Raw genomic sequence first — 22,874 nt, forward strand, 5'->3', positions numbered from 1 at the left:
ATCAGTTTCTAGATGTTCCTGTAATGTGTGCTTTTTTTGTGTGTGTGTGCTCAGCTTGATCTCTAAAATATTAACTCAGTGATCTTTCTTGTTGAATGTATTTTCCTCAGGAATAGTGATCAGAGCTTAGTTCAGTGTCACAAAAATAAAGCAATTATTCTCCACAGATTCCAGTAATCTACTGGAAAAGATTTACCTGCATACTTAGATTTATACTGCTGTATTGACATTTTAAGTTCTAGCAGTATCCCTGTACTATTCAAATGTATTTAGGGTATGAGCTGTTTTTTGTCAACTCCTTCCTCAGTTGTGTGAAGTTTTGTTGCAAGCATCTCTTGTGGATCCTGCTCTCTTCCACGAGTCTGCCTGGGGGAGTTCAGAAGAGCCTTTTGACATCATTGCAACCTTTCAGTACCTAAAGAGAGTCTATAAACAGGAGGGGTATCAACTCTTTGAAAGGGTAGCTGGAGCAGGACAACGGGAAATGTTTTTAAGTTGAAGGAGGGAAGATTTAGGTTGTATGTCAGGGGGAAGTTCTTTACCAAGAGAGTGGTGAGGTGGTGGAACAGGCTTCCCAGAGAGGCTGTGGATGCCCCATCCCTGGAGGTTTTCAAGGCCAGGTTGGTTGGGGCCCTGGGCAGCCTGGTCTAGCATTAAACGTGGAGGTTGGTGGCCCTGCTTGGGGCGGGTGGGAGTTGGATGTTGGTGATGCTTGAGGTCCCTTCCAACCTGAACTATTCTGTGGTTCTGTGATTCCAAAAACTTTGTATGCTTTTTCTGTTATGGTACTTTTGCTCCACTGTCTATTGCATTACCTCTTCCTTCAATGAAGAACATTTTTTGATATGTGGCCTGTTTGGTTACTAAACATTTGAACAGTCTTTTTTGTCCTACTCATTGTGTAGTAATTCAGGTTTGTTCTGTTACTCCTATGTAAGAAGGATTTCAGATGTGACCTCCTGTACGGAAAGCCCAGAAATTCCTTGAATAATTGTTTGATGATTCCTGTATCTGAACAAGGCAACTTTAGAGAAGAACAGATAAGAGAGATGGAGATGAAGGATGGGATGAAAAAATAAGTGTCTTATGCAGAGTGGAGCTGGGATGAGGCAACAGTGTCAGTAGCATTTAGACCTGAAAAGCAGCCCTTTCAGCTTATGTTTCCCTGAGGAGGCACTGTGAGAAACTGTTTTTTCAGGAGTTTGGGTCCCTCTCAGTCCTGAATTGCTGGGGCTCTTTCCTTATGCAGGTAAAGGCTAGTGTTGGAAAAACTAATGGCAGGATATTGGGAATGTGAATGTGCCTTCTGAATATGACTGATACAGCTCACAGTTTGACTGAAAGCCACTACATCTATTGATACTGATTTCTTCTGAAGGATAATCTTTTTCGTCATTTCCCTGTTACTTACATAGCAAAGTCCACTTAGCTGAGGAGTCAACTGCTGAGAAGCCTTAGGTCAGGTCTGGAAATAATGTGCGTATCCGTGCCGTACTGAAATTGGGTGATGTGAATGGTGAAGGCATCTTGGAATACAGACAGTTTTTCTGAAAGTATTTCTGTAAATTTGTCCGAGGCAATTGCAGACAGAAGGGTGAATTTATTTTTTGCAAGGTTAGCTGTTACTTTGTGTTAAAGCAGTAAGACTTATGCTTCAGAAATCTGTTTTGCTTTGTTTTTTGGATGGCCGAATTGAGTCATATAATTTCTCAATTTCCAGAAATTGCTGATACATTTCCTCTTGATTATGAAGTTTACTGTTTTCTTTGCAACAGGGGTCTAGATAGGCTGATATCTCCATCATGTGGAGAAAATGCAAACTGCACTGTAGCAACTCTAGATGCATTTTATCAAGTGCGACTCGAACAGTATATGTAAAGAATTATTACTAATACTTTGTGAAAGTGTGATTGTTCTTCAAGGTTATTAAAATAAATGAAACTCCAAAGGCAGTATTATTAGGCTGTGTTATGTAAATCAACAAGCAAAGTAACCATCAAAGATGTTACCTACAGTCAAGTCTGGAGCTTTTGGATTTGCGGTGGCTAATTCAGAGCTTGCTTATAACTGATATTGAGATTCATTACAGTTTATTAACCCGTAGATCACAATTTCTTGTGGCTTTCAGACTGTATGGTTGTTTTTTCTCTTCTTTCCTCTCCTATCTCCAAGTTTGCAAAGAGCTTCCAGGTCTCAAATCGAGAGAGACTTCGATAAAACTTGACAATGCATACTTTGTATTTAAATGTATTTGTTTGTTTGAGGTTGAATTTTAAATAGTGGATTTTGAACAGCACCTTGAGTGCTGCAGATGGTATTGTTGGAAGAACTTGTGTGGTTTTTTTTTTTTTTTGTGTTCTGGTCCCTTGATAGAGCTGGTGGTGGGGAAAAAAAAATTTCAACATGCTTTCCAAAGTAGCAAAATCATTTACTGTGGCTTCCTTTTTATTTATTTATTTATTTATTTATTTATTTTTTTTTCCTACTTATTTTTGATCAGTGGAATAATTAAAATATTACTAGAACTTGCCTAGTGCTAATGGGTAAACTGAATTTAACTTTGGGACTTACATTTTGACACGTGTGTCATTCGTGGCTGCATTATAGTTGTGTTCTCAGTGTTTATATTTGTAATTACTGAAGTTGTACACCATTTCTAAATGATGCATTGTGAAAATGTGTGGGTTAATAGCAACAAGCAGAGCTGCATTTGCTAGTAATCTGAGTTCTATAGTGGAAGTATAGTATGATATGAGGCTGCTTTTAAAGTAACGATTCCTTTTTTATGTCAGTCCATGATGTCAGAGGGGGATGTTGGTGGTACAGCAGTAGACATTGAACCTTCCTGCCTGTATCCTATTGCTTGTTTATACTGTGTATACATGGCGACAGAGAGGCAGTCTGATAGAATGCTGTCTGACATGGAAGTGTGGATAAAGCGAAGGTGTGTCACTGAGTTTCCCGATGTGGAAAAAAATGGTACCCAGTGGCATTCATTGGCACTTACTGAAGCTGATGGAGACCAAGCAGTGGGTGTGAATGCAGTGAGGCAGTGGGTGGTGTGTTTCAGCAGTGGTGATGGTGACAGTGGATCACTTCTGTTGGAGCAGATTTTTGTGAGTGTGACATGCAGGCTCTCATTCATGGCTGGCAAAACTGTATAGCTAGTTGTGGTGATTCTGGAAAAGATTGTTTTGTAGCAGAGAATTTGCTCTATGAAATAGTGTTATATTATTGTCTCTCAATTTTAATTAGTTCTGTAGGCTTCAGGTTATAAGTTCTGATGTTTGCCTTCCATTCCCAACTATGATCTTGTGTCCTTCCTTACCTTTTTAAATTTTTTCCTCTACTGTAACATGTTACTTGTCACCATTCTACTGCCAAACTGAAATCAACACTTGGATTTTTGCTGTGCGTCACAAACATGATTCTCAGTGTTTTTTGTTGTCCTGCAATGGAAAATAAATCTTCTTGTTCTGCTGGCTTAAAGGATGATGACATAATTTTGAACATGCATATACTTGAGAATTGCTGTATTATCTCCCAAAGTCTTTTAAAATTGTGTATACCGTATAATAAGTACATTAGAATTCTGATAACTCAGCTCTTGTTATTAATCAGATATTTTCTTTACAGTCATCATTGAACTTTGAGAAGCATTCTGAAAATTTTTCATGGACAGATAATCGTTATGAAGCAAATCGCAGAAGGCACAACTCTTCTGATGGATTTGATTCTAACATTGGGCGACCTAATGGAGGTATAATTTAGATTTCATGAAATATTTTAAATGCATTTACATCATTGCTTTCTAGCATTCTGACTAGAAAAAAAAATCTTAGCCCTATGTTAAGCAATGTATTCTGCAGTAAAACAGAGGCAATGCAGGAACAGAAAGTCAGATCTTTTTGAAGATAGGAGGAATATGGACTGTTTAGAGTAGTGTGATTCTGGGTGTTTTTTTATTTATTTTATTTTAAGAATGCTGTTGAATTGATTGTTTGGCCAACAACACGTAAATGAAAGCCGAGAAAGGAGGCCGAGTGATCATTACATTGGACTTCTGTCATCTTTTTCCAGCACTGTTATTTGAGTCTTTCCTGCTGGTTATGTGAATGCAAACTTAAGTTCACTATGCAGTTATGTCCCATGTTAGAGCTGCTTTCTTACATCCTTTAATGATTTTCCAGAAGTAGATTTGTTGTTCCAAAACGACTTGTAGTTATGTTTCTTTTAAATTTACAAATCTAAGGGCATTTTGGGAGAAAAGAGAAGAATGGTTGGCGTTCACAAGGCAGAAATGGTGCAGAAAATACAAACCACCGTGGAGGATACCATGGTGGAGGTTCCCGCTCTCGTACCAGCACTTCCCACTGTGGAAAAAGCCAAGGACTGCATGAAAACAATGCACCTGATAATGATATTGGGAAAAAGGAAGACAAAGAAGTACCCAAACAATTTGAGGCTGAGGATTTTGTAAGTTAATTGTAATTATATTACACAAGGTTTCATTGTTTCCGCAAGTGCCATTTTGTCCATAACAAGCTACTTCATGAGATTTCACCAGTTAAAGATCATCATATAAGGGATCACCCTTCCCATAGGTAAGGGAGTGTCAGTCATTTGTCCACTTACTTGTTTCTCTTCTTACCAGTTTTTGTCATTGCATTTTTATTATTATTTAAGTGAAACTACAGCTGGGTTCTGAATTTATAGTCTTTTAACTCAGTTTACTGTGGCATATGTATGTATTAAAGTCCGTAAAATTACCTTACTTGATAATCTAAAGTACTAACGATGTGGTCTTTCTGACCATCTGAAATTCTGTGTTTCAACCTAGAAATTTAAGCTGTAAGAGGAAAGCAGAGCTTTCTCTTTGAAAAGCCTTACACCAATGTATTTTTTGGTGGATTTTTCTTCCTTTTATTTTGTTTTCCGTGGGCAGTTAATATAATGGTATGGACTGTTGCTTGAATGTTGGAGAAGAGAAACAAGTGAGCACTGATAAATTTGGTGCTCAGGGGAAATATTCTGTCTCCATTTAAAAGTCTTAGACAGCAGATACTGTCATGATTGTTTATTTAATTGGTCCTAAGATTCCAGACTTTAAGATTTCATTTTAAATAATGATGTCTTTCCTTTTAGCCATCTTTGAATCCTGAATATGAGAGGGAACCAAACCAGAATAAATCCTTAGCAGCAGGTGTATGGGGTGAGTATTGGACTGATGTCAGGACAAAAATGGCATAAAGCTGCCAGGGGAGGGTCAGACTGGACAACAGGAAATACTTATTTTCTGTTAAGGTGGTCTAACACCACAAGAGGCTTCCTGGTTAGGTTGATAATGTCCCGTGTTTGTCAGTGCTCAAGAGGCATTTGAGTAATGCCTTTGTTCTGTAACATGCTGTAACTTCTCTTTAGCTCTGAGGCAGTGAGTCATTTCTACTAGATGATGTTTGAAGGCCCTTTCCAACTGTACTATTCTACTAACAGTTAACAGTATTGTGGTATTAGATTTGTCAACAAGAGCTCTGTAGCTAGTTTCTTTGACTGAGAAATATCTTTACTTTCTGAAAGTAAACTTCCTGCATTGCCAAATGAAATTTTTTACTAATGATGGTTGTAGAAAATGCAACAGGTCTTCAGTTTATGTGGGTTTGTACAGTAGGTTATGTTGGAACTAATGCTAAACAAACTTCCTGCTTTATACCCTTGGACCATGTGACTATCCAGTAACTTGTAAATTAGAAACTTAAGACTGTATACACATGCACAAGATTTATTTATTTATTTATTTATTTTTAGAGTATCCTTTGAACCCTAAATCCAGATCTCCAAGAATGCTTGTCATTAAAAAGGGTAGTACAAAAGAACTGCAGATATCTGGATTCCCTGTAGTAGGAAGTCTTCATTCACAGCCAGTAAAAAATGGTACTGGCACAAGTGTTTATAAAGGATTAGTCCCTAAACCTGCCACTCCACCCGCAAAGGTGAGTCTTTAATAGAGTTGGAATTAATAACATGCTGGGAGGAGAGGGGAAAGAAAAAAAAAAAAAAAAGCATACTGAGAATTACAGCTATTTCACCCCTAAGAATTCTGTGCCTAAAGTGTACTGTTCAAATATTGAACAGTTCAAGTGCCGTGTACCCCAAAAGTGACTGGAATTTTTATTTTTTTTTTAAAGGATATTTTTAATTTATGAAATAGCAGTAACTCCCCTGGGGGTGTTCAAGGAACGATTGGATGTTGGGCTGAGGGATGTGGTTTAGTGGGAGCTATTGGTAATAGGTGAATGGTTGGACTGGATGATCTTTTCAGTCTTTTCCAACCTTGGTGATTCTATGATTCTATTCTATGATTCTATGAATAATTTTTGTGTGTATATTTTTAACATAAAAAGAGAGCAATAACTGGCTTAAATATACCCTCAGAATTTATCTCAATTCTCAGTGCTGATGATATTGCAACCTACTTGTTGATATTGCAAGCCGTTCTTGTCCCATTCCATAAGCAGTTTTCCATGTTCGTCTTTTGGCTTTGGTCTTGGAGTTTTTGTATTACTGAGTGCATTTGATGGAGCCATTCTTAACTGTGCAGCTTAATGCATTAAAAACATTAATTGCAGCTGCTGAAGACTCTTGTATTTCTTATCTTAATACATCACATATTAGGGTTTTAATTGTTTTTATATCTAACTCTATATAAACAACATAAGCAGCTTTTGTGAGAACATTAATTGCTCATAAACTGCCTCTATCCCACAAGAAAATGTGTTTATACTAAGTTAGGGTTGTAATTCTTCTGCTTTTGCTTAGTCATTTTTTTTGAGATTCTTAAAATTATCCTATTGTATTTAATTATTCCTTATATATTTTTTAAGAATACACAGTGGAAAAGCCAAGCAAAAGAAAATAAACTTGTGAATCCATTTCCTCACGAATCTTCATGTGGTAGTGGCAATTTCAGTCCTTTCAAATCAAGTGCCAAGGCGTTTCCTATATCCCAGAATGCAGTGAGAGAGGTAAGGCAATGTCTGTAATTTTAATCACATATATCTAATTTTTAATTTGGTTAAATAAGTGGGTAAATAGATTTTATATAGAACTGTGTTAAATAAGTATATTTTTTGGAGTAAATATAAGAGTGGATATTGTGGAAAGTAGCTTGGTGGTCTTCAGATACTGCACAGTTTCTTTGTAAGTTTGCTTTGGAGTGAAGATAGTGCACTAGCTCAACTATTAGCAATGCTCCACAAACTTGAATCCCTCTTGTCTGTGTGTGACAACAGTAAACAATAAAATAAAAATATTTTCCCTCTGCTCCAGACTCTGGATATTCATGCATCATGGATATACATCCCCCAGTACTTGTCATCGGTGAAGCCTCTCCTTGAGTACTGTGTTCATTTTTGGGCACCTCAGTACAAAAAAGACATGGAGGTAACTGGAGCAGGTCCAGAGAAGGGCAACAAGGCTTGTGTAGGGCTTGGAGTATCAGCCCTATGAGGAGAGGCTGAGGGAGCTGGGGCTGCTTAGTCTGGAGAAAAGGAGGCTGAGGGGAGACGTTATCGCTCTCTTCCAGTATCTGAAAGGTGCTTACAGTGAGAGTGGGGCAAGTCTCTTCTCACTGGTGACAGGTGACAGGACGAGGGGAAACGGCCTCAAGTTGTGCCAAGGTAAGTTTAGGTTGGACACTAGGAAATACTTTACAGAAAGGGTAGTTAAGCACTGGAATAGGCTCCCCAGGGAGGTGGTTGAGCCGCCATCCCTGGATGTGTTTAAGAGCTGTTTGGATGTGTTGCACAGAGATATGATTTAGCAGAGGGTTGTTAGAGTTAGGGTACTATGGTAGGCTGCGGTTGGACTTGATGATCTTTGAGGTCTTTTCCAACCTGAGGGATTCTATGATTCTATGCAGTATTAGTTCCTGAGGAGCTTTTTGTTCAGTGTTTTATGAATGACTGTACTTCTAATAGTCTTGTTGTTATTTCACTCCCTACATTAGTGTAATCGGTCAAATTCTTCATCCCCTGTTGACAAAGTTGGTCATCCTCGTTTAACAAAATTGACAAGAATGCGGACGGATAAGAAGAGTGAATTTTTGAAAGCACTGAAACGAGATAGAGTGGAAGAAGAACATGAGGATGAGAATGCTGGGCAGAAGAAGGTAACTTTATTCTTACCTGTAGTAGATCCAGTAGTAATTGGTTTCACCCTGAATGTCAACTATGTTTTTTTTTTTTCCTCCAGCCAGCTGTTAAGATGTGGTCTTGGATCTCTTGAAGCAGGAAGGGATCTGCCTTTAGATAGATTTGCTCCAAATGCTACTTTCTCCACTGAGTCTTAGTAATTTGCTTTTTCTACTGCAGTATTTGTTGATAGATGTCAATAACCCAAGGACGTCTTACCCTTTAGCAACAATAGGATCATGAAGGTTGGAAGAGACCACAAATAGTACATAGTCCAAACATCAGTCCATGTGTCTGCTAAACGTTGTCACTCTTTGTGACATCTAGCTTTTTCTTGTAAACTTTCTGAGGTGATGACTTCCATCTCCTTGGGCAGCCTGTTTCAATAAAAAGAATAAAGAAACGTAGTACAATAACCTAGTCTTACAAGAGGGCAGTGTCTTGCACCTTGGCTGTTGATAATCCTAGAAAAGTAATTAATGGAAAAACCTAGTTCTGCTTTTCAAATTGTTTTTTCTTCTCTTTTTATTTTCTGGTTGATACGTGGTGACTGTGACCTGCCCCTTAAGCCATGCAGTTTGTGCTTTCAAACTTTGGCAGACGCACAGGATATTTGTTTAATTAGGAACCCGTTTTTAAGTTCAACAGATGACTTCTGTACATTTACAAATAAGCTCGAATTTTTTAAGATACATTTAAGACTTTGTAGAAAAGTTTGAGGCAGAGCATGGGATTTGCTTTCTACTTTACTAATTCAGTGGTATAACTTAAGAGATGTGAAGTGTCCATACATTGTAATTCTGATGAAATGTAATTCCCCATCTAAATTCAGCAGAATCTCTCAACCGCAGCATTTTCAGAGTGGAATTTACTTTTGAACTTCATAAAATATATATACTTATATTTGTGTTTTAACAGGATGGTGATTCCCTTAACTTGTGTAACAGCAACAGTCCTCATCATGAGAGAGATATAAACCGAAACTTTGAAAATGAAATTCCACTAGAGAATGGCAATGCTTCAATTACATCTCAACAAGTCATTCGATCTTCAGCTTTCCCTCAGGCAGATATTCTTTCAAGCTCACTTGAGGCAGAGCATAGGTATGTGCTTCTTATATAAAATGTTTCTTTGTGGTAAGTAATTGTGTCTTAAATTCTTACTAGCTTAAAATTCAGAGTCTGATAACAGGGAACACAAAATGTATTTTAAGCACACTGTAAAATATTTAAGTTTAGATTTACTAATTTAACATGGACTTATGTTGTTTCTACTAGACATTATATATATATAGTCATCTTTAACCTGCTTTAGGAAGAATTTATTTCCTTGTAAAAAAAATTAAATAAATAAAGCAAATGGATCTGCATATCTCAGAGGAACAATGCATATTGTTTCCATCTCTCCTAATGATGCTTTAAATGCCGCATATTATGTGAAACTCCAGTCAGTTTTTCCTTGTTGCTAAAAAAAGTATTTTTGTAGCTGTTTGATGTGGTTAGAGATTTTAAGACAATGCAGTGGAAAGGGAAAAATTAAATTCAAATGATAGAACTTAGTATTTACATATGATTACTGCTGGTAAATCATAACTCAAGTCTGGAAGTAAGCATGTTGTGAACTTTGTTAAACTGTTTATGGTAACTGAAGAAATCCAGAATCTTTTTACAGCGATTGTATTTGTGTGTTAGGCTAGAGGACTTCTTTTTAGTACCTGCAGGCTGTCATGACCTCTTCTCTCTTAGTGTAAAAAGTGAAATGCAGTCTGCTTTGTTTTCATTCCCACCCACTGACTATGTGGATGGAAAACTTAGGCTGCTAGTGGCTGCTGGCAGTAATTTTTGACGAGAAGATGGAAAGTGAATCTAACTCTTTGATTAATTTAAATGACTTTGAGTTGCCTTCATAGGGCTTCTAGGCAAGCTTCTCTGTGGTATTTCAGAGATACTGTGCATCTCTACTCAGTAGTAAGCTGTTGGCTGTGACCTGTGGCATGTAAACAGGTGATACAGTAGGCCTTTAAGTCGAAATCTGGATGTGAAGTCACCAACTTAATTCACTGGGAGCTGGTGCTTGACTAACAACTGGATTAGCACATGTGCAAAATGCATTTTGGGCTTTCCTTCTGCTACAGAAGGCTTCACTGTGCTCTGATTATGTACTTACCCTGCTGGTGTTAGGTTTACTAAGCTGTAGTGTTGTTAAGTGTAGTTCCTAATGTTACTTTAAAGAGGCAGTTGTCCTGCCAGCTTTGGATGATGTTGCTTAAGTTAATTAGCTACTATCCTCAACTTCACTTATATTAACAGAAGCAATGTAACTATCCACTTAATTATACGTAATTCTGTTAGAATTCTAGTGTGCTTGCAATACAACTTTATAAGGAATTACTGTTGCTAAAACTCTACCACTGTAATGCTTTTGGCACTGGATAATAGCAAGTATTTTTTTTGTATGCCTATGCAAATAGATATATTGTCAGAAATGTTTTAGATGACATGCAAATTATTTGTTCTGCTTTCTGATGGTATTGTTTTTCCTAGTAGTCACATTGTCTAATCGTGTCTAAACAATACAGAGGATCCAACTTCTGTTATTGTCCTATTAACTTTTTTTAAGTGGATGCGGTTGTGCTGTTGTCTCCCTCTTCTACAGTTCTGGGCTTTTAATGTGGTTTTAATAGTGGTTAGTGATATCATTTTAGTTTCTTTATGGACTAAGAATCCAGAAGCTGGATTTGAGCTGCTTGCAGCCTAGAAAGCCAAGTGTGTTTTGGGCTGCCGTAAAAAAAAAAGGGGTGGCCAGCAGGGAGAGGGAGGCGATTGTCCCCCTCTGCTTGGCACTTGTGAGGCATGGTCTGGAGTACCGCATCCAGGCCTGAGGCCCCCAATACAGGAAGGACATGGAGCTCTTGGAGCAGGTCCAGAGGAGGGCCACTAAGATGATCAGAGGGCTGGAGCACCTCTTCTATGAGGAAAATAGAGGGAACTGGACTTGTTTAGCTTGGAGAAGAGAAGGCTCCGGGGAGATCTCATGGTGGTCTTCCAGTGCTTGAAGGGAGCATTTAAACAAGAGGGGGAATTCTTGTTTGTGAGGGTGGATAGTGATAGGACAAAGGGGGGATATTTTTAAACTAAAACAGAGGAGGTTTCAGTTAGAGATTAAAGAAAGTTTTTCACACAGAGGGTGGTGATGCACTGGAACAGGTTGCCCAGGGAGGTCGTGGATGCCCCATCCCTGGAGACATTCGTGGTCAGCCTGGATGTGACTCTGGGCAGCCTGGTCTGGTAGTTGGCAGCCCTGCATATGGTGGGGTTGAAAGCAGATGATCATTATGGTCCTTTCCAACCCAGGCCATTCTATGATTCTATGACTTGCATGTTTATTCACTGCACTTGTGTTGTATTTGGACTTAAACGTTTTTCTAGGGTGGGTTTTACATCAGGCATCAACTTGAATCATCTTACAACTTCTGTTTTAGTGTATTCACTGTTATCCAACTCTGAGTGTCTGGCATATAGTTTTAGAACCCTTTTTATTTTTTGTAAAACAGCTTTTATTTCCTTTAAGATACAAGGTCTACAGGCACTTGGTTTGCCTGAAGATTGTACGTATCCTTTTGGCACAATCTTTTTGGTGTAATCCTTTCAGTAAGAGAATATATGAACATCATTAAAAGCTACAGTGTCTTCACCATGAGATTAACCATGGGTGTCTAATCTTTTAGCTTGCCTGAACCACACTTATTGAAGAGGAACTATCTTGGGCTGCATATACATAGGTTGCTCCAAATATAATGTCTCCTTTTTATTTTCATTGAAGCTGCAACAGATGCAATAGGCACAGAAACACTCTTTCATGAAGAAAGTTAAACATGTTTTTTTCAACATAGTCACTGTGATTAGCTATGCATTTTTGCCAGTGCTGAACAAGAGCCAGAATGGCATGCTTGTCAAAACCTGCACCAGAGAGGATGGTTACTGTTGTCACTGCTGAAATGCACCACCCACTGCCTCACTGCGCTCACATCCACTGTTTGGTCTCCAGAAATATTTAGCAAATGTCAGGTATCACAGTATTGTAGGGGTTGGAGAGGACCTCTATAGATCATTGAGTCCGACCATCCAAAGCAGGCTCCCTAGACCAGGCTGCCCAGGTAGGCGTCCAGGTGGATCTTGAATATCTCCAGAGGAGACTTCACAGCCCTTATGGGCAGCCTGTTCCAGTGCTCTGTCGCCCTTACCATGAAGAGTTCTTATGCACATTTTTGTGAAATTTCCTGTTCTTCAGTTTGTGGCCATTTCCCCTTGACCTGTCTCTACTTAATGCAGAAAAAAAGTCTGGCCTCATCCCTTTGCCTCCCACACTTTAGATATTTATAGACGTTGATCCCCTCTGACTCTTCTCAAGGCTGAAAAGACCCAGGTAGCTCAGCCTTTCCTGGGTGCTCCAGGCTCTTTGTCATCTGGAATATGTTCAAAGGAGGGCAACAAAGCTGGTGAGGGGTCTGGAGCACAGGCCATATGAGGAGAGGCTGAAGGAGCTGGGAATGTTCAGCCTGGGGGAGGCACAGGGGAGACCTTACTGCTCTGTATAACTTCCTGAAGGAAGGTTATAGTGAGCTGGGGGTCGGCCTCTTCTCTTGTGTCATTAGTGATAGGACTAGAGGGAGATTCAGGCCGGACACTGGAAAATATTACTTCTCAGAAAGGGTGGTCAGGCACTGGAATGGACTGCCCAAGGAGGTGGTGGAGTCACTGACCCTGGGGGTGTTCAAGGAACGACTGGATGTTGTGTTTAGGGACATGGTTTAGAGGGAGCTATTGGTAATAGGTGAACGTCTGGACTGGATGATCTTTTAGGTCTTTTCCAACCTTGGTGATTCTATGGTTCTATGATTCTATGATTTGTGTCCCTCTGCTGGACTCTTTCCAGGCGATCCCTGTCCTTTTTGTACTGAGGAGCCCAGAACAGGACTCAGTACTCCAGGTGAGGCCTCACCAGGGCCGAGGGGGAAGATCACCTTCCTTGACCTGCTGGCCACACTTTTTTTAATGCACCCCAGGATGCTACTGGCCTTCTTGGCCACCAGGGAGCACTGCTGGGTCATGGCCAACCTGTTGTCTACCAGAACACCCAGGTCCTGCTCCTGAGCTCCTCTGCAGCGGGTCATTCCCTGATCTGTACTGGTGCATTAACCACATCCTCCCTGGGTGCGAGACTCTTCACTTGTTTTTGTTAAACCTCATCTGGTTCCTCTCTGCCCAGCTCTCCAGCCTGTCCTGGTCTTGCTGAATTGCAGCACAGCCTTCTGGTGTATCAGCCATACTTCATATCATCAGCAAGCTTGCTGAAGGTGGTCGCTATCCCCTCATCAAGGACATTGGTGGAGATGTTGAACAAGACCAGACACAGCATCGATTCCTGGGGAGCACTGCTTAGATACAGGCTTCCAACTGGATTCTGTGCTGTTGATCACTACCCTCTGAGCTCTGCCAGTCAGCCAGTTCTCAACCCATCTCACCATCCACTCATCTATCCCACAGTTCCTCAGCTTCATTGTAAGGATGTTGTGGGAGACAGTATCAAATGCCTTGCTGAAATTAGGGTAGGCTACATCCACTGCTCTCCCCCCATCCACCTGGCCCTTGATGACATTGTAGATCGCTACCAGGTTGTTCAAGCATGACCTCCCCCTGGTAAACCCATCAGTGGGTGCTGTTGTTTCTCTGTGTTGGAGTTCAATGACACAGTTTTGTTTCATCTGCACTTCCATGCCATGGCTTTTCAGACTGCCTCTCTACTACCACATGGCAACAAAATGTAACAATATTAGTGGGAAGGTTCAATCTATGGCTTTACCACTCCCATCTGCCTGCGGTGTTGTGGGCAAGTAGAATAAAATATAAGGCATTACTTTTCTTCAGTAAGATAGAACTTAGAAGAAAGCCTAATAATGAGACATGATCCAATTTTTGAGTGGAATATCTGACTGCAACTGTGTTTAGTCCATTTGAGAATTAACAGGTAGTGTATTTATGCTATCTGAAAATGGAGTTGCAAACATAAATTGATGATTGGTTTGGCAGTCTTGAAACTACTCTCAAATTCCTTTCTCTAAACAGAAAACACATCTGCATACTTCTTGCTGCTTACAGGACCATGTTTAGCCAGTGTGTTAAAACACATTATTTGCTGTAAGTTGAGTTGGCATTGCACTGCACACCCCCATGCCCTGGTTTCGGTCCAGACAGTGCTGACTGCACACTGCTGTTTTCTTGTTGCTGAGCAGTCAGTGTGTACATGGGGTTGGGCTGGCCTACTCAGCAGGGAAGGGCTGCCACTGTGGTGGGCTGCATGCAGCCTTTGGGTTGGACATGCCTGAGATCAACCCTGTTTCCATAATGTCGGTGCATCTAAATCCATTTTCTCTGTGTGTGGTTACTTTTGTCCCATTTTTGGTACTGGCTGAAACACTTCGATTATTTCATCCTTGGATACTTTAAGTGTCAAAAGGGTGTCTCCATTTCTTTTCCTCCCCACATCCCAAAACTTTTTTTTTAATGGCTGATTTCCATTGAAAGTTTTGCTATCTTATGCTAAGCTAAGAACAGCTACGTCTGGGAATGTTGTCAGTTGATTAGAAAAGATCCTGAAGTGAGGATATTTGACTTCTATGCCAGTATGTTCACTAGATTTATTGAGGGAGCTGCATCTATTTGGCATGTGAAACCTGATGGCAGGAAACATAGTGCTTGACATATACAATTGGTGGAGTGGATGTTCACTTGAAATTAAGAATGTGTTTTGTAGATAAAGTATTACTGCTTAGTTTTTGTAGCTTTTAAGCCCAAACATGTAGTGGCAAAACAGCATCAACTATGAAGGATCTGATAACTTCGTAACTTCTGTGCTTATAGAACTTAGCTTAAATTCTTGCATAAAAGTGTGTTACAAATCTGTTTTAAAAAATGGTGAACTAATACGTTTATTACACGTTTGCATGCATATTTCAGAAGAGTTTGACCTGTCTTTATGTGTGTAGAAATTCCCTCATGTTTCTTATTTTATTTTTAAGGTTGTTAAAGGAAATGGGCTGGCAGGAAGATAGTGAAAATGATGAAATATATGCTCCACTAACAGAAGATGAGATGAGGGAATTCCAAATCATTAGTGAACAGGTAATGCTAAACTAATGTCCCGTTACGAACTTATGGTTGACTACTCTAAGTACCTAATCTTGAGGAGGATCTCCAGTAGTTCTGATGGTTAGAGATTATGGCATTTCAGTACCCTTTTTCTTTCCTTTCTTGCTGCCTTTGCCCTTTCAGAAGAACAGTTGGTTTGAAAAGATAGGGGAAGCAGTACTTAGTTTCAGCACTGCGAGTTTGCCCAGGCCTCCTAGCTCTTTTGCTCAGTCTGAGGGAAGGGAATTTTCTGTCATGGTTATTATGCTGCTTCCATGTCTTTCTTCTCTGGAAATTGCTTTGGTTTTCTGAAAAAGGGACTGCATCAAAGGTGAGGCCATATGGGAGGGTAAACACCTGAGGAAGTGGATGGGAAGTGGGTAAATTTGCTCGCTGCAGGAGCTTAGCTTAGTGCAATTGGAGAAGCTCTTTGAGGCAGTTAGCTGGTCCAGAAGAGAAGCCTCTCAGGTGAATTTTTCTTTGTGTGATGTCTGATCTGATAATGCTGTGGATCCAATGTAGCCCATAGATTAAGATACAGAGAATGCTGAAATTCAGTGAATTGTTGTGTTCAGCTCATCCTCTCTCTGAAAACATCTTGTTTTCCCATTTCAGTTACGAAAAAATGGTCTACGGAAAAATGGTGTTTTGAAAAATGGGCTCATCTGTAATTTTACATTTAGCTCCTGGAAAAACAGCACTTTCAAACCTGCTCTGGAGAATGAAGATTCTGAGACGAGCAGCAGTGATACATCAGATGATGATGATGTATGAAGATTTCTGAGACATTTCTAGAAGCTTGTTTTGATACCTTAAAAAATATGGGGATGTATTGTCAGAAAACAAAGAAACAAAAAAACTAATATATGTAGTAACATGCCCTACTAGAGGAAGAATGATGGAACGGCGCTCTGAAGAAAGCAGGGAATGTTGTGTTGGGTGTGTTGAACAAGACTATAATTTCTTTGTAAACGAATGTTGTAGAACAAGGACTTGGGTTGACCCAGCATTGACTGTCTTCATCGCTGCAGCATTTCTGACTTAGCAATGTGACAGTGTAACAATTCAGACTCTCTCATTTAATAATAAAAGCAAGAATAATTGTGTAATGTCTTGCAAATCTTCTGTCTTAAAATGTCCATGTCTACAGAGACAAAACAGGCAGCGTGACACAGTGTTTGGCTTCCCAGATCATTTTTTATTTTTCCTTACAGTGGATATTCGAGTCCACTTTATATGCAAAAAGGGCAGCATTGCATGTCGTCTAAGATGAGCAAGGGGCACTAAAACTCTTTTCCTTAGTTGAACTGTTGTACTCTTCTACTTCTTTCACACATAATTGGTCTTTAGTTATTGTAGCGTCATTGTTATTAATGGCTAAGAACCTTGATATTATGGTTCCAAATTTTTAGAACTAAGCTTTAATTTGAAAGTTTAATAGGATATTGCAAGACCCAATATTCTCATATATGCAGAAAAATTACTATACTGACTAGATTTTGTCCCCCACATGCAAAATAAACTGATATATAGGGTATTGTCTCAGAGCATAGCATCGAGGGTGTTGTTTTTAAGACTAGTAAATTTTGTTTGCATTTATATTAAATGTATGCTAGTGGTAATCACTGCATTTCAGAATAAGACAAAAACTATTCTTACCATTAGATCTTACTTTAATAGCTACAGAAGTATTGCTTTTATAGCAACAGAAGTATATCTTTATCATGTTTTAAAACTAGTGTTATTTATAGTTTGTTTAGTTCATTATATTTCTTAAAAGTATTTTCTGCAAGGTGGTACAAACTTTGTGGCATTAATCCACAAGCACAAGTGCTCTTGGTGATGTCATGCATATTTATAACTCAGCTTATGTACAGGCGTTCCTTCTTTAAGATACTTTTAAATTATACTACTTTTTATGTAAGTATTTCACAATTTTAAACTCTAAAGAAAATATATTTATGAAAATGGGATTTTTTTTTCCCCCATGTTTAGCTCTTTTTAGGGAAAGACTTTTTATAAGGTGACATCTAACAATTCCGGGCCAAAGCTTTTAATATATATGCTTATTTAGTTAAAATAAGGTGTTTATTTAAGAAGTGGTTTTCTATTTTCTTTTTTTGGAACAGTCATGCAAATGTTGATATAGTTAACTTTGGTGCAATGTTTTTAAATGTGTTCTTTTCATGTCTCAATTTAAGAGGATAATTTTTTTTTAAATGAAAAATTGCTGTATGAGTAATTATATCTTTGCTACTTTTATGCCTTAAGTACTTTCTTTTTCTTTTCCTTCTCTTGCTGCTTATCTTAGCTATTAAGTTGCATGTGAATACACTTATTTTGGTACTAATCTATTTTCTACTAATTTCATGCAAAATAGACCAATTTTGTTTTCTCTACAGTCCAGTGACAAATATCACTTCCATACTTAATGCTTTGGGGAATAAATTGTTTTGACTTTCCATGCTAGTGCAGGAGTTGTTATCAGAGATCGGTATGTCCCTTACTGTAAATAGTTATCAGCCTGCTCTGTTAAATTCAGTTTACACCTCTCTGTGGTAAGAAGTGGAAATGGGGAATCAGTGATGTTTTCACTGAGGATTTGGGTTGTTTTATCTTACATTCTCACTTGTGGTGAGGCTGAGTAACACATTGGCTCTTTTTTTTTGGCCTCTTGAGAAGTTCTTTCTGTAGTCTTAGCAGCTGAAGAACTCCATTTTCTATTGATCTTATATTTTCCTGAGAAGAGTCACTTGAAACAAGATTTTTTGTATTTTAATTTCATAAAATGCATGAAAGTGTTTGTTTGCACTGCATCCCTCCCTTTTTTTATATGAGGATGTAAAGCAAAATAATACTGGAATCTCTGGTATGCAACTAGTATGTCTCTGGTACGCCTTCGTTCTTCTCCAGGGCAGCTGAGCTATCTTCCATTCCCAGGACGCAGCCTCTGCTTGTTTCTTCTGCTTAGTTAGCTCAATGCCAGCAAAGGTGTCTGCACTAATAGCTTGAGAAGCTACTGGGACTAAGTTTGTCCATTTCTTCATCAGGATCTCTCAAGATTTGGGTATTAAAGACTGTCTGCTGGAGAGTTTGTCAGCACTGGGCCTAAAATAAAACAGTGCTGCATGGTGCTGCTGTATGGCTTGCTGTAGTTGCCATTTCTCTTCCTAATCCTGTCTTTATTGGCAGAAAACCTTATCTCGACACTCCTTTCCATCCTTTTTCAAAGGGAAGGCTGTTAAGTCGCTCACTGTTTTTCTTATCTGTTGAGGAAGGGCTTGCACTGTCTGCTGTTAGAAGGGTACATTTTATAGGAGGGCACTGGAACTCCTTTACATCATCTGGAATCTGCAGACCTTCCTTACTCACTCATGCACGGCGTTCTCTCAGCTAGTGAAAGAAGCTGTCATCCCTGAAGGGAGTGTTGTTTACAATGAAGTCATCCACTGGTGCGTATTGGACACAACCAGGAATCTAAGGTAGACTTTTGCTATTTTTTATTTCCAGTCTTTTACAAATGTTATCAAGCAACAAGGAAATGTTACCTCTGGAGGGGGAAAAAAGTCTCTTATTTGTGATGAGGACCTTAACTTTAATTAGTGATTACATTTCAACTGATGGCTGATAGAAATTGGGAAGTGTTAGTGAAGGCTGTCTTTGTTTTTTCCTGTCCTACTTGCTGCTAGGCAATGGTGGAACCAATTTCCTCAGTTGCATGAAAATTCTGGTCTGATTAAGGATTATAGCTGTTGAGCACCAGGAGTTACTGGCTCATTAGGGTGATAAGTAGACTGGCTGTCAGTCGGGTTTCCTCATGCTGTTACAGTAATCAAGTGAGCTGTACTGCAGCTTGAATGAGGTTGGTTTATTCTCTGGATTTCGGTGTTCATCCTTCCCCTGATGTATTTGGCTAAACATTTGCTAGGTGGATGCTGGCAGTAATTTGCAAGGTGATCTGGCGCTGTGTAAAGCATCAGTGGGTACTGACAGCTTTCTTTTTTCACAGGAGGTTTTTACTTAAAGATTTGAAAGCAACTTTTGGGGCTTATGTTTCGGGGCTTGTGTTGCAGTCTAGGAAAGGTGTTCAGACACAGATGGAAACAAATGTCATCCAGCCTTGTCAGTGTACTGTACTGCACTGTTAAAAATGCAGCGCTTACCAAAGCCTGTTTCTGTTGTATAGTGGAGTTGTGAGATTTCCTTGGGTCTGCAATATCATGTGTTTTTAAAAGCAAGGGCAGCTGAGAGCCACCTTGCTTGTGGCTTGTGTGCCCCCGGTGGCGCAGTGGTATAAGGTGCTGCTTGCAACTCCAGAGGCCCGGGGTTCGAATCCCCCCTGTGACACAAGTGGTAGAAGTGCTGCTCTGCTGCACAGAAGGGCTCGAATCCCAGGAGTTGGACTCGATGATCTCTAAGGTCCCTTCCAACTCGCACGATACTGTGATACTGTGATCTTACTACTCTTGTTCTTCAGAGTCTGCATTTAGGAGAAAAAAATGGAGATGTGTAGATTGTAGCCTTTCCTTATATGTGAAAAATGATCTAGCTTTGAGTGATAGGACCTATACGTGCACAAATGCACACACATACTTGCAAGTTGAATGTAATAGAAGAGGACACTGTGGGAAGGCAGGTGATTATATTCTGCCATTGCCATTTTTACCTGTTGGTGTTATTGATGACCCTTGTGACGCTTATCATGTTCTTTACTGTCCAGGATATACAGAAATTATGTCCAGAATGAAGGGCCTCTGCCTCACTCACCAGATTTGCTTATTTTCCTACTATATTGCTCTAGATAAAAAGAGATGCCACTTAAATGGATAATGTTTGAAATGAGCTGGTCTCTATGAGCTGACTTGTACTGTAATCAGTGTACTGAATCTAGCTGCTGTTTAAGTGAAAACAGTTATTGAAAGTAGTGAAATCTGTCTACATTGGAAAACTGTTTCAAAAAGAAGCCTGAGTGTGAAGGTAAAACACACAGATACTACAATGGGTCTGCCTGAGTCTCTGCTTTTTTAATTTTTTAATGTTTCCTTTCAAAGTAGGCATCCACAAATGATATTTGTACAGAAGACTTTTGCTTAGGTGATGATAATGGTTTAATTGTTCTTACAATGTGACTTGGAGATACACTTATGCTCTAGTTAATTGCTATAATTTCCTGGCAGGTGTTTTGTTTGGTGAACTGCTGAGAAAATGAAGCCAGTGTTGCAGGCAGAACAGGTAGTTACAGTGACCTAGTGCTTCCACGGTTTGGATAGATCTGCTTCTACCCACTCAACTGCATGATTCTCAGCTCTGTGGGACCGGTTTCCCATCTGGCTGGGCTGCTGGGGACACAGCTGTGGGCTGGCAGAGTCCAGCAGTCAGGCTGAAGGCAGATGGAGGGAGCTGAGCAACAAAGGAGAGGAAAGAAATGCCTGTGGCAGTGATTAATGGGAGCAGGGACAAGCCTAGTCCTCTGTGGGAGAAGGAGGCCTGCAGTAGTTTTCATCCAGATTTTGTTGCTGCAGGAAAGTCTTGTTTTCTGGTGCTAGTAAAGTGTTTCTCTCTGCATTGCTAATCTTGTGTTAGATGATCACAGCCAATTTTTTTTCCTCTATGTAATAGTCTCAAATTATGCAATTATGTCATAAGAAAGTCAAAACCCTGGGTAGCTCAAGTAGAGTCTTGGTGGGGTTCTATTTTTTTTTCCTTTTTTTTTTTTTAAAAAAAAACAAGACAAAGGAATCTGTAGGAGACAGAATGGTGAACGGTAGTTCTTGGATTAAAGGTACTGTATGCTTAAATTCTCCCCAGGATGTGTATCTGTCCTTGCCTCTGAAAGAGGCAGATCAGCTCAGAAAGCTTCTCAGATCAGCTCAGTTCAAATGCTGCCTATGTGACAGTTCCAGAATGACTCTGTGTTGACGGCTGTAATCCAGAGCTAGGAGAACTTCCTCGAACAAGTAGTTCTAGAAACAGCATTTAAAAGAAAGAAAAAAGGAAGGCAATGTCATTGATTAAACTGAGTGTATCTGAATCCTTTATTATTACTTATTTAAAACAATGTATGATACTGTGAACTAACCTCAAGCATATGGAGTTAAACTGTTGTCAGTGACAAGTGCCATAAGCATGCTTGCAAGGAGGGGAGTTGTTTTGTATTTTGTGCCGAGATAGGGTGATGTGTTTAAGTGAAAATGAGCTGCTGAGTAAGGCAGGTCCTTTCAGATGGATGGTGTGTGCTCATGCCATTATGTCGAACCACTTATGCCTGCAAAGGCTTGGAAGTTGCACAGGCTTGTGTTTCCTGGCCTTCTTTATTTCTTTCTCTGTGAGGGCTTGACCTCAGTTTTCCTTGAGTGCCTTTATCTTACTGCTTAACAGGGTTGGTTTTCATGTGAAAACAGTTTCCTGCTGTGCAGAGGCTGCTCCAAAAGTAATACCTCATATTTTCTAATGTTGGACCACAATGTCAGAGGTAGATGGTGGTGGTATGACAGGAGAGGTTGAACCTTCCACCAGTATTCCATTCCATGTTGTTGCTGTGTGACAGATGGCAGCAGAGGGGCAGACTGACAGAATGGTGTCTGATATGGAAACATGAAGGAGGCAAAGGTGTGTTGTGGAATTTGTCCCCGTGGAAAAAATGGCACCCACTGACATTCACTGGCACTTGCTGACTGTTGATGGAGACCAAGTAGTGGATGTGAGCAAGGTGAGGCAGTGGGTGGTGTGTTTCAGCAGTAGTGACAGTGACAGTGGGTTACTTCTGTTGGAGCAGATGTGTGGCACGCAGGCTCTGGTTTATGGCTGGCAAAACTGCATAGCTAATGGTGGAGTCAGTGTTGAAAAAGAGTATTTTCTAGCAGAGAATTTGCTCTATCAAATAGTATTACATTGTGGTCTTTGTATCTGCTGTAGTTTCCACAGTAAATATATAGGTGGCATTACTTCTGAGGCAACCTGTATTATAGGGGAAAGATATAACACTGAAAAATCAATTAGAAAACAGAGCTGGAGTTTCTGTAAGATCCTTAAAGCATTTTAGGAGTGAGGTATCTTCCAAGTAGACCGGGGGCATAGAATTGCCTTCTCCTAAAGGGGAAGCTATTGCTAGAAAAGGGCAGGAAGGGGTGGAATGGCAAAATCTGGTGTGAAATAAAAAGAAATAAAGAAAAATAAAGAAATATGCACAGTCTGGCTTAGCAGTTTTCTTTTTTTCTTTTTTTCTTTTTTCTTGTTTGGCTGCAAATAGGATAATACTCTAAAAGGTTTCCTAGAGGGCTGGTGGGGAGCAATGGTGTGCGGGCCCGGGCCCGGCTGAGGGCTCTGTGCTACAGCCAGACAGTGCAAGAGCCACACTGTGCCTCTGTGTCTGAGAGCTCTGTTGGTGTCTGAGCCCTGGCAAACAGTGAATGCAGGAGTAGCATGCCCAGAGCTCAGGAGAGGAGCCCCATTCTGCAGCTGCTTCAAAGTTAACTGTTTAAGAAAAAATGATAAAACT

At 39.8% G+C, this 22,874-nt stretch overlaps 1 protein-coding gene across 3 annotated transcripts in view; it reads left to right on the forward strand.

Moving 5' to 3' along the window:
• GPBP1 (GC-rich promoter binding protein 1) overlaps positions 1 to 18,536 on the forward strand; it is a 33,888-nt gene extending 15,352 nt beyond the window's left edge. For 2 of the 3 annotated variants that reach the window (XM_072359381.1, XM_072359382.1), the window contains 9 exons: positions 3,637 to 3,760; positions 4,253 to 4,476; positions 5,146 to 5,212; positions 5,806 to 5,990; positions 6,882 to 7,022; positions 8,006 to 8,167; positions 9,108 to 9,292; positions 15,268 to 15,370; positions 15,992 to 16,931. In XM_072359381.1, the coding sequence (XP_072215482.1) occupies positions 3,637 to 3,760; positions 4,253 to 4,476; positions 5,146 to 5,212; positions 5,806 to 5,990; positions 6,882 to 7,022; positions 8,006 to 8,167; positions 9,108 to 9,292; positions 15,268 to 15,370; positions 15,992 to 16,150 (1,350 nt within the window). In that variant the 3' untranslated portion in view covers positions 16,151 to 16,931. Of the gene's footprint in view, positions 1 to 3,636; positions 3,761 to 4,252; positions 4,477 to 5,145; positions 5,213 to 5,805; positions 5,991 to 6,881; positions 7,023 to 8,005; positions 8,168 to 9,107; positions 9,293 to 15,267; positions 15,371 to 15,991 lie in introns of all 3 variants that reach the window. The other variant, XM_072359380.1, reaches the window with a different exon arrangement.
• The last annotated feature ends 4,338 nt before the right edge of the window (positions 18,537 to 22,874 follow it).

Source organism: Excalfactoria chinensis, chromosome Z (assembly GCF_039878825.1).
Source record: "Excalfactoria chinensis isolate bCotChi1 chromosome Z, bCotChi1.hap2, whole genome shotgun sequence".
Classification (NCBI taxonomy): Eukaryota; Metazoa; Chordata; class Aves; order Galliformes; family Phasianidae; genus Excalfactoria; species Excalfactoria chinensis.